The 19,561-nt window shown below is 41.0% G+C and overlaps 1 protein-coding gene across 4 annotated transcripts in view; it reads left to right on the top strand.

Annotated features, from left to right (window-relative positions):
- Positions 1-19,561, top strand: part of Ak6 (adenylate kinase isoenzyme 6) — a 200,408-nt gene that overhangs the window by 90,917 nt on the left and 89,930 nt on the right. For all 4 annotated transcript variants that reach the window (XM_080273525.1, XM_080273524.1, XM_080273523.1 and 1 more), the window contains exon 2: positions 10,122-10,170. In XM_080273525.1, the coding sequence (XP_080129651.1) occupies positions 10,140-10,170 (31 nt within the window). In that variant the 5' untranslated portion in view covers positions 10,122-10,139. The remainder of the gene's footprint in view (positions 1-10,121; positions 10,171-19,561) is intronic.

A 19,561-nucleotide genomic window follows, 5' to 3' on the forward strand; every position in this document is an offset into this window, starting at 1 on the left:
GTCTTAGGAATTGAGAAAACACATGCCAAAGTATATAGTAACGAAATATTAGCTCGATATTTACCTTGGTAAAGCCATGGATGAACATCAAAGTGTCTGATTCCCTATTGGAATGTATGGTTTTCATTTTCTTCTTCGGTTTCTGTTTCGGTTTTGGTTTTGAAGGCTCCAACATGCTTGCATGGGTCGGCCTTGGTCACCATGGCACTATATTCGAAATTCACCTGTGCAGCCAGGGCTGTATTGAGCAGTCGCACTCAGAACAGCCCAGGCTGTATAGAGCAGTTAACGGGTTAAGTACTTGGGTAGTGTGATGAGTAAGGATGGAAGTTTAGAGGGTGAAGTGCTTGAATGAGTACAACAGGGAAGAAACGTTGCTGGTTCTTTGAAAGCAGTGATAAGGAACAGAGAAGTGAGCATGAAATAAAGTCACTCCGTGACGGTATTGTGAGACATACTTTAACATATGGAAGTAAAGCTTGGATATTGTTAGATGGACACAAGTCAAGAGTGAGAGCAGTGGCATTGAGTTATTTAAGTGGAGCATGTGGAGTTCAGTGTAGAGACAGACTGACAAATAAGGAAGTGAAGGAGAGCTGTGGTGTGGATGTGATGTGATAGAAAGTGTTAGGAGAAATACACTTAGGTGGTTTTGCAATGTGTAGTGGATGGAGGGTGAGAGACTAATAAGGAGAGTGTATGTAAGTGAGGTGGAGGGGGGAAGAGGAAGAGGGAGACTGAGGATGAGATGGAGGCATAGAGTGGAGAGGTGTATGAGAGAGGGGTATGTGAGCTGGGAGCAAGGCAGTGAAGTGGCATTGGACAGAGCAACATAGGGGCAATTTGTTTGTGGCCACCCCATGTGGGTTTGAGGTGTCTGGAAATGGATAGATAGATAGTTTCCTTTCTTTCTTTCTTTTTTTCATAGTTTTCTTGGTGTTTAGCATTAGCTATGTGTGTTTTGATGTCCAAATATGGCAGAGTGACCTGAAAATATTGCCAAAATTTGGAGTGGAACTGTACATGCAGTTGTAGTGTATAGGTAGAGTGTTTTTTGGTTTTCAGTGTGTGTGTGTGTGTGTGTGTGTGTGTGTGTGTTTTTTTTTTTTTTTTTTTTTTTTTGGTGTTTAAAATTTTTTTGGATATTCCTGTGTGTTTTGATATCTGAATATGCCTGAATTACCGGAAAACAATGCCAAAATAACCAGAGATACTGTACAAATTGGTCAGGTATAGGTTGAGGTTGGGTATAGATAGGGTCTGGGTATAGTAGGGGAGATATTGTTCATTATCTGGATATTGCAGTTGTCCAGAAATGCCTTTGTCTCTTTTACATTAGATAATTGAGGGAGTACAGGTATACCCCGGTTTAATGATGCAACCGGTTAGGTAAAAGCCCATCGCTAGGCGGGGTATCGTATCTCAGGGTGGATTTAACATGTAAAGTATAGGGAATTGTTTTTGAGCCTTGAGTGTTCCCCCCAACCAAGTCCTAAACCCACCCAAATGAGTTCAAAAACCAGTTTCCAGCTAACGTAAACCTCCCAGTAGCTTTGAAACAAACTATATTAAACCTAAAAGCAGTTTATAAATTACCTAAACCCAGAAATAAAATCTGAAAATCACCAATAATTAGTGTAGGAAAAATCCAACTTATAAACTGTACCCCAAAATGTCTGTGACTAGAACACATTAATCTAAGTCTAAAAACAGTATATAAATCAACCTAAACACAAAAATTTTAGTCTAACTTATCATTAACATCGTTTAAGAAAAAAAAAATCGTTATACTGCGGTTTGGCCATCAGTCAGCAGGGTAAGGTGGTATTTCTACCCCCATCGCTGTGCCAGAGTATTGTATCTTGGGTCTGCCGGTACAGTACTGTGTGTGTGTGTGTGTGTGTATATATATATATATATATATATATATATATATATACAGTATATATATATGGAGCCTCTGTGGTACAGTGGTAGAGTGTGCGTTTCGTACATAGGTGAGCCAGGGTTCGCACCCTGTCAGGGTAATAAACTTTGGGAGTGTTCACTCGGCCACGTACTGCATTGACAGACATCAGGGGTGCTTTGGTTGAACCAGTGTCACTTACTATAAAGTATGCTTGCACCCAGTCGGCTTGCGCGGGCCGATTACACATGGTTCACAGACTACACACACATCCAAAGCCACTCCAACACTACAATTACACTTACAAGCACTTCTCACCCTACATACAATCTCTACTAGACAGCCTAAGCCACTTGGTAGAAATACATTGGCTGTATCGTCCCGACTTCGGTCGGGATAGGCCGGTCCTGCAGTGGATACTCAAACGGCTGATGATGATGATATACGGTATATATTTAGATATTCATTCATTCATTCATTGCCAGACGCCATGTATCCCAGACGGGTGGCCAAGGGCTTAGAGTTAATTGTTTTACAGGGAGGGGCATATATATATATATGTGTGTGTGTGTACTGTATATATACCTTAAGGGATTATGGCATCTGGCAATAGATATATAGCCTACATACCGGTATATATATTATATATAGATACTGTATATATCTATCTATCTATCTATCTATTGCCAGACGCCTCAATCCCGTTTGGGGTGGCCACAAACAAATCGCCTCCAAGTCGCCCTGTCCCCCGCCATTTCACTCCCCTGCTCCCAGCTCACACCCCCCTCTCTCATATACCTCTCCACCCCATCCCTCCATCTCATCCTCGGCATCCCCCTCCCTCTTTCCCCCTCCACCTCACTCACATATACTCTCTTCGTCAGTCTTTCACCCTCCATCCTCTCCACATGGCCAAACCACCTCAGTGTGTTCCTCATAACACTTCCTATCACATCCACATCAACACCACAACGCTCCTTTATATCCTCATTCGTCAGCCTGTCTCTCCCTGTGACTCCACAGGCTCCTCTCAAATAACTCATTTCCACCGCTCTCACTCTTGACTTGTGTCCTTCCAACAACGTCCAAGCTTCACTTCCGTACGTTAGAGTTGGTATCACAATACTGTCATGCAGTAACTTTTTCACTTCCATGCTCACTTCCCTGTTTCTTATCACTGCTTTCAAGGAACCAGCAACCTTTCTTCCCTGCTGTACCCTTTCAAGCACTTCACCCTCCAAACCTCCATCCTTACTCATCACACTACCCAAGTACTTAAACGTACTCACATTTTCCAATTCCTCACCATCCAACCTCGCTGTACATTCACTGACTTCACCTCTCTCAAAGACCATCACTTTACTCTTCCCTACATTCACTTTTAGATTCCGTTTCTTACACACTCTCTCAAACTCATCCACCAAGCCCTGCAGCTCCCCTTCGTCTTCACTCAACAACACAGTATCATCTGCAAACAACAGTACAGGGAGTTTCCAAACACTATCCTCTCTCACCATGGCCACTCCAACATCCACTACCCTACCTTGTACCTCTTTTATTACCCAATCCATGTACAGATTGAACAACCATGGAGACATGACACATCCCTGTTTCAACCCAACCTTCAAAGAGAAAAATTCACTTAGTTCACCATCCACACGCACTGCAGCCTTCGCACCATCGTACATACTCTTCACAGCATTCAGCAGCTTTCCATCTACTCCATATATTCTTAACACTTTCCACAATCCTTGTCTATCCACCTTGTCATATTGTTTCTCCAAATCCATGAATGCCACATACAACTTCTTTCCCTTCTCTAGAAACTTTTCCACTAAAGATCTGAGAATGAATATCTGATCTACACAACCTCTTCCCTTCCTAAAGCCTCCCTGTTCTTCTCCAACTAATTTCTCTGTTCTTTCTCTAACACTGTCAATAAGTATCCTACCATACACTCTTCCTATTATACTAAGAAGACAAATGCCCCTATGGTTACCACACACTTCTTTTTCCTCTTTTCCTTTGTACAAGGGAATAATTATACCTGACTTCCAATCCTCCGGGACTCTACCTTCCTCCCAGGCCAATCTGCACATCTTCCACATCCATTCTACTACTATCTCTCCCCCATGCTTCAGCATTTCACCACACACTCCATCAATTCCTGGGGCTTTCCCTGATTTAACTTTCTTCATTGCTTCCACAACTTCTATCCTACTGATTTCTTCCTGTCTTCTCACCTCCCTCCTTCTCCCAGCCATTCCCCAGCCACTTATACTCGCATTACTTCCATCCTCTACGTTCAACAATTCCTTAAAGTGTTCTCTCCATCTGCTCACTTTTTCTCCCTTCTCCACTAGTAATCTACCATTTTTATCTTTCACTCCCCTGCTAACTTCACTTCCACCCTGTCTTACTCTCTTCACCTCTTTCCAGAACATTTACTTACAGTCCTTCCACTTTACACTCAAATTTCTTCCAAATTCCTCATCCACTCTCTTCTTACTCTCTCTTACTAATCTTTTCACCTCTCTCTTCCTTTCTACATATAACTCTCTCTTCCGCCTCTCAACCTCATCCACGCCCCTGATTCTCATCCATTCATTGTATGCATTCTTCTTTTGTGCCACAGCTTGTTTCACCTCTTCAGTCCACCACGCTGTTCCTTTCACCCCCCTCCGTCTTCTCTTCCTTCCACACACCACATCACATGCTGCACATATTTCTTCTGTAAATATTCTACACACACCTTCCACGTCTCCCATCTGCTCCAATTCATATTTGCCCAATCGTTCCTCCACTTCTCTCTTATACTCTGCCTTTTTCTCATCCTCTTGTAACCTTTCCACTCTCCTTGCAACTACTCCTTCCTCTCGTCTTTCCCTTCTTCTATTCCTCCAACTTACTTGAACTTTAATTCTGGCCATCACCAAGTAGTGGTCAGAAAGTCCACTCCCCCACCCTCTATACACTCTTGCATCCATTACACATCTTCGCATCCTTTCATCCACACACACATAGTCAATCATTGCCTTCCTTTCATTCAGTTCACCACCCACCCTTCTCATCACTCGCCATGTATACCTGTGAATCATTTTATGCCTGAAGAGGGTATTGGCTATCACCAACCCCCTTCCAGCACAAATGTCCACTAACGCACTCCCATTCTCATCTATCTCAGCAGGCACACCCCACTCACCAACTATTCCATCCACCTTCACATTCCCAACTTTACCATTCATATCACCAATCAAAAACACTCTCTCATTCCTTCCAAACTTTTCCATGCACACTTCTACATTTGTCCAGAACTCTTCTCTCACTCTTCTAGCACGATCTTGCGTTGGCGCATACACACACACACACAATCGCCCACATTTGTATTCCAACTTTCAATATATATACAGTAGAACCTCTCTCATTCGGACTATATGGGGGGAAGGATTGTCCGAATTAGCAGATTGTCCGGACCATCAGGGTAATCTCTAGTTCATACCAAACTCTATCTACATATGGTATGTTTGTTAATTATTAACATATGTGGCATATGTCAACCCTACGTAACTGCAAAAGATGAAAGGATACCGGTACTAAAATAACAAAACTAATCATGTAAGATAGTTTTGTATTGCATAATTTACAGGTAAGGCCGACAAGAAACTAGCCTACATTTTAAATTGTAGTAAGTGACTAAGGCCCGTGTACGCAAAAAAATAAATTAATTAATAAACTAATATTTGGAATAAAAATAAAACTTATGTAGGCAAAAAATACATTGTCATCTTTGGCATATTGATAACACCCATATGGGCAAGAAGCTAATGTTTGATGTACAAGTAAAGCACATTTAAGTACAAAAAATAACCTACAGTAATCATTAAACACTGCAGAATATTCTGACCCATTTTTGTGTAAGCAAACTCCTCCTTTTAACACCTTTATTCATTACAGAAGCTACACTTGCATTAAGGGGCATGGTAAGGAGAATTAACTTTTGAAATACAGCGTAAAAATATAAATGGTTGGTGAACTAGTTGATGGAACGAATGCTAGCGTGTGTTTAAACAGGCGCCCATGTAGCAACCTAGCGTGATCCGAGACTAAACGAATGACGATCGCTTTCCGCGCTGATACTGAAAATGACTTTAGAATTACTTTCAACATATTTTTGGAGCTTATTATTTTTAAATTTTGTCCGGATTAACAGAAATCCGGATTAAAGGGGTCCGGACCAAAGAGGTTCTACTGTATATATATATATATATATATATATATATATATATATATATATATATGTATATATATGTATATGTACATATTTATATATGTACATATATATATATATATATATATATATATATATATATATATATATATATGTACATATATATATATATATATATATATATATATATATATATATATATGTATATGTACATATATATATATATATATATATATATATATATATATATATATGTATATATATATATATATATATATATATATATATATATATATATATATATATATATATATATATATATATATATATATATATATATATATATATATATATATATATATATATATATATACAGTATATATATATATATATATATATATATATATATATAGTAAAAAAAAAAATTTGGTTTTATGCCAGGTATCCCCGAAGGGGTAAGGCATTGCCCCTGGGTGGAGGACTTTTGGACTGGAGCGTGTAGCATTTTATGAACGAATGCCCTTCCTGATGTCTACCAATGACCCTTGGGTTGATTCGATCCTCCGACCCTTCGGTCAGATCGGAGCACTCTAACCCACTGAGCCATGGCTGCTGCTACATATATATATATATATATATATATAGCTATATATATATATATATATATATATATATATATATATACATATATATATATATATATACATACAGTATATATATATATGCTCCATCCACTCACTCGATGTAGTGCTGCTTTGGGTGTCTGCCCTTTCTTCTTTCCTTCCACTTCTGTTTTTTCCTCTTTCATTCTTTCCTCATCCTTCTGCCTACAGGTGGCATTACACTCCCTCATCTGGCTTTCTTTCCTTCATTTTATCCTCTTCCTTCTGCCCATGGGTGACTTTGCACTGTGTGACAAGCTAAATAGTTTCCTGTACACTAGGAAACCATTTACTACTCTAGGTGGTAACCATATAACCAAATTGTGGCACCTGGTGATTTAGTGGGTAATTAAGGTGCCCAGTCAGATTGAGCCTGTGCAGGTTTATATCCGAGGGGTGGTTGGAGTTTATTGCTCATGTAATGCCACTAAGGGATGAGTAAGGCTGGTCACTCTCATCATAAATGTCTGGACCAACTTGCCTAGCCCAGGACTCCTATGCTCCTGATGGGGCGGTATAGGATTGGATGATGGATGGATGGATATATTTATATGTATACACACACCACAGCCTCATTTTACTATGCCTTGTTTTGTGATAATTGCTTCAACGATAATTAAAGAGTTATTGAGTTCACCTAGCTAGGTTTAGATCAGGTTATCACCCACTCCTCCCCAGAGAGCACTTTAGAATTGGGTTGGGTGAAATCACAGATGAGATATACTCCACATATAGAATATACCCACACAGTGTAACCCACATATTGAAGCACTGCCCAATACATGCCACAATGAGACACAGACACATCATGATAACACTAGTGATCTAATGGGACAACCCATTGGAGCAGTTGCTTACCTACATTTGACATGTTTACTAGGCTGAGCATGACAGGGTTGAGCAACGAGTAGTTATATCCGTTACTGCCTCTGCTTCATCTCAGACATTCATATCCCTAAATAATATCACTCATGTTATGTACCAGAAGAAAACGTTAGTTGGATAGTAACTTAGCCTGTTAACCCGCGGCGTCCCGGGGACGTACTTCCACGTCCTCACGTTTTGTCACAGCTAATCCCGGGGACGTACTTCAACGTCCTGCAATTGCAAGGTTCATAATTTCCACAATTTTCAAAATTCGCGCAAGATTTTCGTTTCGCCCTGGTACCCAAGCTTCCCCTACCTGCCGCCAGGCGGGCAGCGTCCTAGACCCCGCGTGACCTGCGCTCGCCCTTGTCTCGGTCACTCACCTGCTAGCAGTGACCCAGGTCAGACATGGCGCGGAAAGGTCTCTCAGACGAGGAAATCGCATCCGTCCTGGAAGCCTTCACTGGAGACAGTGATTCTCCACTCGATGATGATGTGGTGGATCGCGATTACGTCCAGCCAGAGGAAGAAATAAGTAGCATGATGAGGAGGTCCCTTCGCCCCGAAAAACGCGGTATGTGACATACCGTAAGGCAAGGGAAGGCCAGCCTGCCCCCAAACCACGTGCAAAGCTATCTCTCCATCCTGAATCTGATAAGGACGAGGATGAGGACGATGAGGATGACGGAGGCCTAGGACATGATATCGCCGCGTGGTTGGGAAAAGAGAAAATATCACCACGAGGATCAGAAGGTGGGGCGAGACGACACATAAGGTATGGTGAAAGTACTTTGTCTGGGGAAGTGGCAAGTGGTGTGGTGGGATTGCTGGGAGAAAGGGAAAGTGTTGTGGTGGCAGCGCGGGGTGAAAGTGAGAGTGGTGTGGGGGTAGTGCGGGGTGAAGGGGCAAGTGGTATGAGGGAGGCAGCACGAGCACATGGTGCTCGTGGGCCTAGGGGAGAGGAGGTTGAGTCACTCCCCAGCACTTCTTTCGCCCCTGAATATTCCCAAACTTCCTCCCCACAGCCCCAGGATGTGGGGAAAGGAAAAAGGGAAGGGAAAGGGTAAAGGAAAAGGGAGAGGGAAGAAAAGTGCGAGTGATGAGAGGCGCCGCTCTCCACCTCCCCAACCTCCCCCACCACCCTCACCTCCCCACCCTGACAAAGGGGACGATGGTGACGTGGTTAGTGTAAGTGGAAAGAACTGTTATCAAAACTACACCCACTGTGTAAATCTGGTCAGTAAATATGTGATAGCAAGGAAATAAAGTGGAAACGGGTGTAATGTTAGCATGAATAAAACGTATAAGTTGAACATTACTGTAAGTTGTCATAATTGATGTCACGAGTACACCCACATTCTGGTCAGTAAGTATGTGATAGGAATTATATACAGTGGAAGATGTTGTAATGTTAGTAGTATGGTATTTTATAAGTTGATTACTAGTGTAAGATGAAACAAATGATATCGCGATAACACTCCCTGTGTAAGTATGCGCAAATATGACGCTCAGTTCCATCGTAAGTTCAGAAATGATGTGATATCAATTATATCAAGTGTTTACATGTGCAATGTTAGTGGAGAATTATTATATAAGTACAAAAATAGGTTGTAAGTTGAAATAGTTGTCATAGCGATTTCACCGTGTGTGTTATTATGCGCTATTATTACGCTATATATTTACGTAAGGCCTGAAATAATCTCAAAACAGTTCTATAAAGTTGAAAAGTGTATAATAATATTAGAAAAGTATTATGTAAGTAGAAAAAGCACAATACGAGTTGAAACAACAGTCACAGCGAGTTCACTCACTACGTAAATAAGTGCTAACATTACGCTAAATGTTATCAAAAGGCCTGTGAATACGTAAAAACAGTTCAATAAAATGTAAAATGGTATAATGTTATTGTAGAAGTATTATGTAAGTAAAAAAAATTATATGTATCATGATTTTAGAATGTTAGCGAGTCATCGTGACCAAGTTGGCCGATTTTGCTCGTTTCGCACGATGGTACAATGCTTATTTCTGCTCTATTTTTGAATAAAATCCAATATACTCTTTTATCACATGTTTTCATGTTTGTAATAAATTCATTTCTACTTACTTTCATTGGTTTCCCAGACTTATAATACCATAGAAAACGTTTGAGGCTCAGACCGCCTAGGGAGAACACGGGGCCAGGTGGGACCAAGGCATACCTGTTTAAGCTAATTAGGGACCCCGGGGACCAATTTCTTTGCCACCGACCATTGTTTCTGACCAAAAGCGAAAGTTTAAGCAAAAAAAAAAAAAAAAAGGTCGAAAAATGGTCGGGATTGGGGGGTACCAGTGGTCGAAAAGTGGTCGGGACGGGGCGGGTTAAATGTGTGTCCAAGTTGTTTTTAGTTGAGCTAAATGAATTTTGCTTTTTTTTTTTTTGGAGGGGTAATGAAACTAACTGGTGTATGTTTTATTTCAGAAAACTGATGCATCCAATATGAAGTCTGGTCCGAACATCCTCATAACAGGTACGAGTAATTTAGTTATCCCAAACTTGGTGGTCTTGTATTTAAAAAGTGTATTCTGATGTATCCCAGTCCTGTAAATAAGCAGTTTGTTAAAAATCTGTGATACAATCAACCAAAATCTCACAGTACTGCATCCTGTTACATGGCTGGATGTTCTTATGTATTTCCGTATATATTTATTTATTTTGCCTATTCATTTAGACTCAACAGATGATACAGACTGCTTTGCCTCAAAATACAAAGACCAGGAGTGGCCTGTTTTATATGCAGTGCACACCATACAGTCAGCTCAATTTATGTTTGGTGATATCAGGCATCCCTCAAGATCTACATCAGGTGAATGCTGTGCTTAAGCCTAACTCAGTCACCCACTAGCTGAGCTATGGTGTAATATTGCAGATTTCACTCCTAGCCTGAATCCATGGATATTGCTTCTTGCTTTATTTTATGTTACTGTTTGCACTCCAGTGATTAGATATGGGTAACACCAATCTAACTAACGAGAAAATGGCTCATATTCTCACCTGGAAGCAGGGGAACCTCTCTAACGAAGAAACAGAATGAACCAGATGGTTAGAATGGTCAGTGAGGAGTGTCACAGCCAGTAACCATGGCTTCCCACCAAATGGTGTCCTGCCAGGTAAACCAGTCCAGGACGACAGTGCAGGACAGTGAAGGCTACAGACAATCGCCTAAGACATGAGGTGCTTTAAGCACGTGATACTATGGCTGTACAACTAAATCATCCCAAGCTCCTACAAGGTGTGTCTATCTGCACCATCCAAAACTTGCTGCAGAAGGACCTGAACCCATGCTTTCCAGCCAAGAAACCCCCTAAGACATGAGGTGCTTTAAGCTCGTGATACTATGGCTGTACAACTAAATCATCCCAAGCTCCTACAAGGTGGGTCTATCTGCATCATCCAACACTTGCTGCAGAAGGACCTGAACCCATGCTTGCCTGCCAAGAAACCACTTCTGACCAAACAAATGCACCAAAAACAGCTTGACTTTCTAAGATACAGATTAGACATCAGAAGACTGGAGAAAGGTGATGTTCTCTGATGAGAGCACCTTTATGTGTTTTTGTCATTGTATTGGATGGGTAATGAGGCCACAACATCATTAACTACAACCCCCACTACACACAGAATACTGTCAAGCACAGTGATAGTGTACCGGTATTGGTTTGGGGTTATTTTATTGGCCAAGTGGGCAGGGGAGGCCTGTGTTTCCCTCCTAAAAACACAATGATTATTGCTGACTGGTATGTACAGATGCTGATTGAGGAGTGGCTGGTTAGAGTAGTTATGGTTGTGTATGTGGGTATTCACAACCAGGTGAGAGTGATTGGAGATTTAAGTAATGATTTTACGTGAATGTTGGCGTGCATCAGGGGTCAATCTTTAGCCTATTATTGTTTGTCATGGTGCATGAAGCTCTCTCACGTGATTTTAGAAATGGACTCCCATGGGAGATGTATGCTGATGGCATGGTGTTGATGCAGAGAATGAAAAGGAGGCAGAATTAAGATTTAGGAAATGAAGAGATGGAGTGAGGAACAAGAGTTTGTGAGTAAATGTGGATAAAGCAGAAGTGATAATATCTAGGGCTGGTGGCAGTACTCTCAAACCAAAGGAAGTGTGACCATGTGCAGTTTGCCAGAAGGGTGTGGGAAGTAACCTCTTCTTGTGCAGTGTTTGTGATGAGTGAGCACATAAGAGATTTAGTAGCATTAGAGGTGAGTTGCAAAATAATGCTGATTTTGTGTGTGTGTGTTTGTGTGTGTGTGTGTGTGTGTGTGTGTATGTGTATGTGTATGTGTGTGTGTGTGTTGAGTTTCAGGGAAAGCATGTACAGATTTAGAGGCACGAAAAGATCAGTTTTGCTGGAAGTTTCTTGAATGTGTGGAGGACTTTTTTATTTGTGGGACATGTTATGTGCTGGATATGGAGCATCACAAGGGAATTAGATATTCTGTGACACCATACATCTGCTTTGTGCTCTGCTATCCTCTGTGGCTAGGGTAAGGAGTAGCTGGAGGAGATTGAGGGAGGTCTTGCTTCTCCTAACATTGAGAGGGGTCTCCCTCTGTGCTAAGGGATCTTTGTATCTGGCATGTGTTAGGAGTGTACGGTAATGCTGTATGGTAGAGACTTGGGCAGTAAGGGAGGAGAATATTCTTAGGCTCAGATGTGCAGAAATAACATCGATTAGGTGGATGTGTAATGTGTCCTTGAATACGAGACCAGGAGGGGCTAGGATTGCAGTTGAAGAGTTGATAGGAAAGATGGGACTTGACCGATTTGGTATTGTGATGAGGAGTAGATTGAGATGCTTTGAGTGTATTGAGAGGATGGAAAATAACAATTGGGTGCGGAAGGTTAGAAGCGTGACATTGAAGGTAGGGTTGCAAGAGAGACCCCCAAAAAGACCTGCGACAAAGTTGTAGAGTGTGACTTCAGTGATGAGGAACTGAATGGAAGGCTACCAGAGATCAAGCAGCAAGGAGAGCCACCATTAGGTGACCAAGACCATGTCCATCACTCACACCCAATCAGAAGTGATCCAAAGTCCAATTCAGTTTAATGGTGATTATTTGGAGAAAACAAACACAGGTCTAACCTGTTCTAAGCCAGCCCTTCAGCTGCCCAGCAGTGGTGCGAGGGGAGCTGGCTGCAGTAGTGACCTATCGTCATAACATTTCAGAAGTTGCTTAGCTGTGCAATAATCATCATGTAGAGAAGCTGCGATACACTTACACACTACTAGATACATACACTGTTACACTTACATACTACTAGATACATACACTATTACACTTACACACTGCTAGATACATGTACAGTATATTTTTATTCTAGTTTGCAAGTTTAAGAAATTATTAAAGTATGGTTACAGTACCGTACTCCCCCATATTAGGTAAGTAAAATTGTGTCCCATGATGCAGTGGGGCAGTTATTATACAAAGAGTGCAGTTATATTGAGGGTTTGAATAATAACTGAGTAGGCTAGTAAGAATACATTAGGGGAGTGAGTGTAGCTAGGTTTCCAAGTATTTGGGAGGCTAATAATCAAAAGGTTTAATGTTCCTTTGGAAATATAATAGTTGGATTAAAAAAAGAAAGAAATACAATATTTATAATACATGGCCATGCTAGAAATTAAGTAGGAAATTTAGTTATATTTAAGTGAGAGATAATTGATGATACTCAAAAGTATATGCGGAAAATGTTTATATAGTAGTTATAGTATTTCTAGTAATATAATAGTTGGATCTGTGTTACTATTTTACCATACTTCTGTTTCCTTGTCACTGTTTTATCTAGTATCCTTTTCCATCATATCACTTAATTTTGTTTACTTTTCAAAGTTGTCATTTTGCTGAATCCCTTGCACACAATTATTTTTCCTTTCCGCACAGTGTTACATGATTTTTGCACCTTCCGCAGTCACAGGAAGTGATACTAAGTACGGCCAGCTTCAGCATCCTATTGTTGCTGTACTAATCATGTTGCATTTCGGATTTCATGCAGTCAGCATTCCATTTTTCTAACAACAGTTCACTGCACAAATGATAAGATGGAATCTGATAAGAAAGACAACCACTGGGAGAAACACAGAAACCGGATGTACCCATGAATGGATGAAAGCCAAAGAAAGCTGATTCATGACAGAATCACTCTGGTTAAGGAAATCAAAATCCAACATGTGTAAGATTTCAGAAGTGCTTAATAGATTGTCAGAAAGGAGTCGGGAAGCCATATTGATGGGTTGAAAGATTTCATGTGTGTGATGGCATATGGTCTGATGATAAAAAGTAGCATAAGTAGCCACAGATTCTGATTTAACAGTCCAGTAATCAGGAGCTTTAAACCACCAGCAGACACCGACCAAACAGAAGTTCCAGGATGCATGATACTAACAGAGATTGGGACACTGAAGAAGTATTGGATGTGATTCATACAAGCGTGATACACTGGGAGTTTAGGAGCCAGAATGAAGGAACAGGCAGATTGTACAGAAAAGTTGCGAACCAAGGCAGATTTTCAGGGTGCGGTGCTACTTTGAAAAATAGCCAGGAGGTGAGCAGCATAAAGACAAGAAGTAGGTGTAAGGAAAGAATACTTGTTGAGATCACTAGAGGATGAAAAAGCAGTGGAGAGAGGATCATGAGACGGAAATATTCCAAGGAAACAGAGGCCAGCAATAAGGAATTACTGTACAAGAAAGGAAAAGAGAAGATGTGAAAGAGATCAAATGTGATAGTAGAATGAAGAGGGATATGAAGAACAGTTTCTTTAGTGAGGAAAGTGGCCTCAAGGACTGGGTAGTAGAATTCTAAAGAGGAGAAAGAAAGCACTGGAGACAAGTCAAATGTTGAGCAAGCCCATTCTAGTACAGAGCGGAGATCAGAGATAGGTACTAGGTCTGCAGTGACATGGCCACCGACAGCATCAACTAGAATACAAACTAAGGTGGTAACTTGGGAGAGGAGAGAGTCCAGGGAGACTTGTTGGTTATCCAAGTGTCGTTTGACATATAACAGCTTTGAGACAATATTGATTTTTGAGATCAGTTCTTGTAAAATGCCTGTAAAGTTGTTTAATGTGTAGCATAGAGTGTTGAATTTTGATGACTGTTCTGAGACCCAAGGGCACTGGCTATTTCAGCAAGGTCAGATTTGAATAGAGAGGTCATGAGCAGTCACTATACCATACAAGCTACTTAGAATTTCTCCCCCAAGATCAAAGAGATTACACTACAAGTGAATGACCTCCAGGTGCCTGGTTAGAAAATGTCATGTAAAAAGGAAACTCTCATCAAAACCTATTCTAATTGCCAATTAATGGGTGAGTAAGGAGGGTACCAGAATTCGTCTGTGTTGTATTTTGCCCCGATGGTTGATAGAAGGGTGTGTATCTCATCCAGTGGGCGTGCAAAGTGGGGCAGGATGATGGCTACGTCAGCCAGGGGCTAGAGATCATAGTGCAGGGAGGCTTCATTCTCTGTCACCATTACATTGCCTTTTGAGCCGATCAAAACCCCAGGTCGTATTCCACCATCATCCTTGCCTAATCCAGACCCTATGAGGGTCAGCACTGCCAGCAGGCAGACTCCATACATCTTACCTATAAAATAAGTTTGAGTTATGGGAATGACTGTGAAGAGGTGGTGATGGAAGAAATCAGAGGTTTGTGTGCAGAGCGCAACTATGATCGATATACTCATTGACTGGGGAGGGACAAGGTTTGTTTGAAGATGGTTCAGGTAACAGGCAGAGGAGTAGGGAGAAGGTTTGTTTGAAGAGATTTAGATAGAGAAATAGTAGTAGAAGTGGATGTAGTTTCTGCAGGCAATTCCTCCAACACCAGGCCTCTCGGTGCGCACTTAATATCATCTGCTTGCACCCACTTTGTATCTCTAGTTGACTATTCCTGTACTGTATTCCAAACTTGTTACCCTGTCGAGTTATCACGTGATGTGGGCCCATGAATTTGTCATCCAGTTTAGAGGTACAGTACGCATAAATGATCGAGCAAATACCATATTTCCAATATTGATACTGATAGGTGAGGCAGACTTTTGCTGGTATTTAACCATACTCTCTGGAGATAAAGCCAGATTTGCTTGTACATACCAGTGGTGGGCAGCGCAAACGAAGAAGGACCTTGCGCAAGCGCATTTCGCAATCCACAGTTCACTACTTTGCGCAAGCGCAAGTGCTCAATCTGACAAATTTTCAGCTTGCGCAATGTTGCAAAGCACAAGTGCAAACCATTTGCATATATTTGTAAAAATTGAGATATTTAAATAAAGTAGCATACTTACTTTTATTATTATTATTTTCTATTATTTGCAATTTGCACAAGTGTGCAATCTAATATTTAGATTGCACAATGTCGCTAAGTGCTAGTGCAAACCATGTGCATATACAGTAATCCCTCTAATATCCGAACGCCCAATATCCGAACATCCCCACTAACCGGACATAATCCTCCTGGGATCCAATATTCCCCAAATGGGCCAAAAACCTCAAAAAATTCGAAAAAAATCTGACTTTTTTCCCTCCCATAATTTGAAATTCCCGCCTGGCGCCGAACAGCTGATACACCATGGTCCCTTCACCCCTTCCTTCCTCCTCCTCCCCCCTCCCCTATCAGGTTGCCATTTGGTATTTTTCATTACCAAGTGTGGGCCAATTTGGTAATGAAAAATTCGTTTGGTAATGAATTAGAATAATGCATTACCAAATGGATTTTTCACATGTATGAGGATACACAGGATGGAGATGGTGGATTGTTTGCTCTCTCTGATTAATCTGCTACCCTACATAGTGTGAAAATAATCAACATGGTGTTAGTTATAAGGAGAGTGATTACATGTATTTCCACTTGTATATATAATTAGTGAAGAATAAATGCTAGCTTTACGAATTTGGTAATGAAAAGTTATATTTGACAATGAAAGTTGAGGAGATTGGTAATGTGGCTGTTTCGTTCTGGCAACTCTGTTACCCCACCAACATCAACAGTCACAGCTTAACTCCGATGGAGAGCAGATACTCATAACAGTGCAAGCCACAGGTGCTTGTTTTTTGTGAATAAACAGTGAATAAACTGCAATACCTTGCCACTAGAACACACAGGAATTTACAGTGTTGTGCAGTGTTAAGAAATTAGAATTTAGAGTGCAGAGGATTAACTGTGGACTGCAAACTGGCGGCTCAAACCAGTCCAGGAGCCAGGGACTTGTAAGTACCCAGAATGTTTAATATTGTATAAACTCACCTCTAAAACCTCATTTTATGGTTCTTTTGCATTTATTTCAGTCTTTTATGTCCCTTATTGGTGTGATTTGGGTCTTAAATAGGTGCAATGCATGTCCAGAGGGAGTTGTATAGGTGTTTTTCAGAGTTAGGGTCCATAAGTACAAGTCCATAAGCTGGGGCCCAATATCCGGACAGGACCACTATCCGGACCTGCCTATGGCTCTATTACGTCGGATATTGGAGGGATTACTGTATTTGTGGAAATTACCATAAAATATTGATAAAATTTATTTAAATAAATTAACATACTTACTTTCATTTATTATTATTCTATCTATCTATCTGTTGCCAGACGCCTTAATTCCACAAGGAGTGGCCACTGGCCACAAACAAGCAACAAATCGCCTCCATGTCACCCTGTCCCCTGCCATTTCACTGCCCTGCTCCCAGCTCACACCCCCCTCTCCCATATACTTCTCCAGTCCATCCCTCCATGTCATCCTTGGCCTCCCCCTCCCTCTCCCCCCCTCCACCTTTCTCACATACATTCTCCTCATTAGTGTCTCACTTTCCATCCTCTCCATATGACCAAACCACCTAAATGTGTTTTTCCTAACGCTTCCTATCACATCCACATCCACACCTCAACGATCCTTCACTTCGTTATTCGTCAGTCTGTCTCTTCATGTAACTCCACAGGCTCCTCTTAAATAACTCATTTATTTCCACAGCTCTCACTCTTGACTTGTGTCCCTCCAACAAGGTTCAAGCTTTACTTCCATTAATTAGAGTTGGTATCACAATACTGTCATGTAGTAACTTTTCACTTGTTGAAGTTCAAACAGAGCAGTGAGCGTGCTGCAAAGCAGAGGGACAGGGAAACAAAGGCTGTGATGTTGCCAGTTTTACTTTTATCTGCATTTTTGCAAGACGTTTTATTTGGTAATTCAATATAGATATGCAGTAGCATGTGTAATTCCTTACAAAAGTCATTAAAACTTATTATTTAAATCAAATATCCACAGCCTAATAAATTATTAGGCTGTGGATATTTGATTTAAATAATATGTTTTAATGATTTCTGTAAGGAATTGCATATGCTACTCTTAATAATAATGTATTTTTAATTTATTATTTACAAATAATAATAATTTAAAAAATATTAAAATACATTATCTCTGTTGAAGCATTTTAAGCAATGCGACTACCCTCCGTCCCTCCCGCCTCCCCCCAGCAGAACCCTCACGACCCACTTGAGCCTCCCCCATCCCTTGTCCAGACATACGGGAACCTCACAAGGCCATGTGTCCTTTGGATTGCGCACTGTGCACAAGCACAGTATTGCACATGGTCTCGTGCGGTGCGCAATGCTCAAACGATATTCACCAGAGCACAACGATGTGCAATTGCACTTTGTGCAAGTGTTTTGCGCACCTGCCCAGCACTGGTACATACAAATGTATTTTCTGGAAGTTTGACATTTTCACTTTACATACCCATCATATTATAGAGAAGACCAGGCCTTGACGATAGAATGGAATAGGGTAGATGTCTGTCATACAAAGAATGGAGATTCGCCTATGGATGCAGTGATGGAACTGTTGATAGAGGCTGCAACTTGGGGTATCCGTAGATCCCAGGATGCACCTTAAGACCCTAGATGTCTTAAACACTCAAAAACATTTCTGCCTTTCTACAAGGCCATCAGAAGCTGGATGGTTGAGAATGACACTACTTTTTTGTTGATGTTGTATTGCTTACAAATTTCAGCCAGGACTCACTGTATTAAAAAACACAGGAATCATAGTATATCACAATGTTTGTTCATGAAATGCCATTCATTAATATGAAATCATGTTTCCCTTGTTTTTCAGGACCAGTTGGATGCGTTTTGGCATAGAATCACTTAGATCTCTAAACTAATCTAACGACATTTCTTCGCACCAAACATTTGTCAGTTTAGTTTTGAGGTTGTCCAGATTGGTTGTCTTCTTCTCTGCCATGATTTTCTTCTTCTTTGCCCAGCAGTTTTCTATTGGATTTAGATCCGGACTGTTGCCAGGCTAGTTGAGGACCTCAATCCGATTATCCTGAAGCCACTTTGTCACCTTTCTTGACTTGTGACGTGGAGCTGAATCGTGCATGAATAAGTCACACCCATGAATAGCAAAAAGGTTTAACAAATGATCTTTCAGAACTTGAATGTCCTGGCCACCATTCATCATCAAGTTCTTAGGAAGAATGTAGAGGCCTCCCCTTCCCATTTCACCTGAAAAACACCCCCATACCATTACTGATTGTAGGTGCTTTACAGTCGGCACCATGCAAGCAGGGTCATATCGACTACGGGAGGCAGGACGACGAACCTTGGCAGAACCCACCTGAAACACTTGAAATGTGCTTTCATCGGAAAACATAACTTTTCTCCACTCATCCAATGTCCAATATGCATACTTCATGGTAGACTGAATGCGCTGCTTCTTCATGTGGTCAGTGAGAACTGGTTTCTTGGCTGCAGTGCAGCTTGGCAAACCCAACTCCTTCTGCAAGCGGTGTTGGATTGTTCGAATTGACACGTCTTGTAACAGCTGGGGATGCATTCTCTTCAATTCTGCTGCT

Source organism: Coenobita brevimanus, chromosome 55 (assembly GCF_032717465.1).
Source record: "Coenobita brevimanus isolate Jiangsu-jjx chromosome 55, ASM3271746v2, whole genome shotgun sequence".
NCBI lineage: Eukaryota > Metazoa > Arthropoda > Malacostraca > Decapoda > Coenobitidae > Coenobita > Coenobita brevimanus.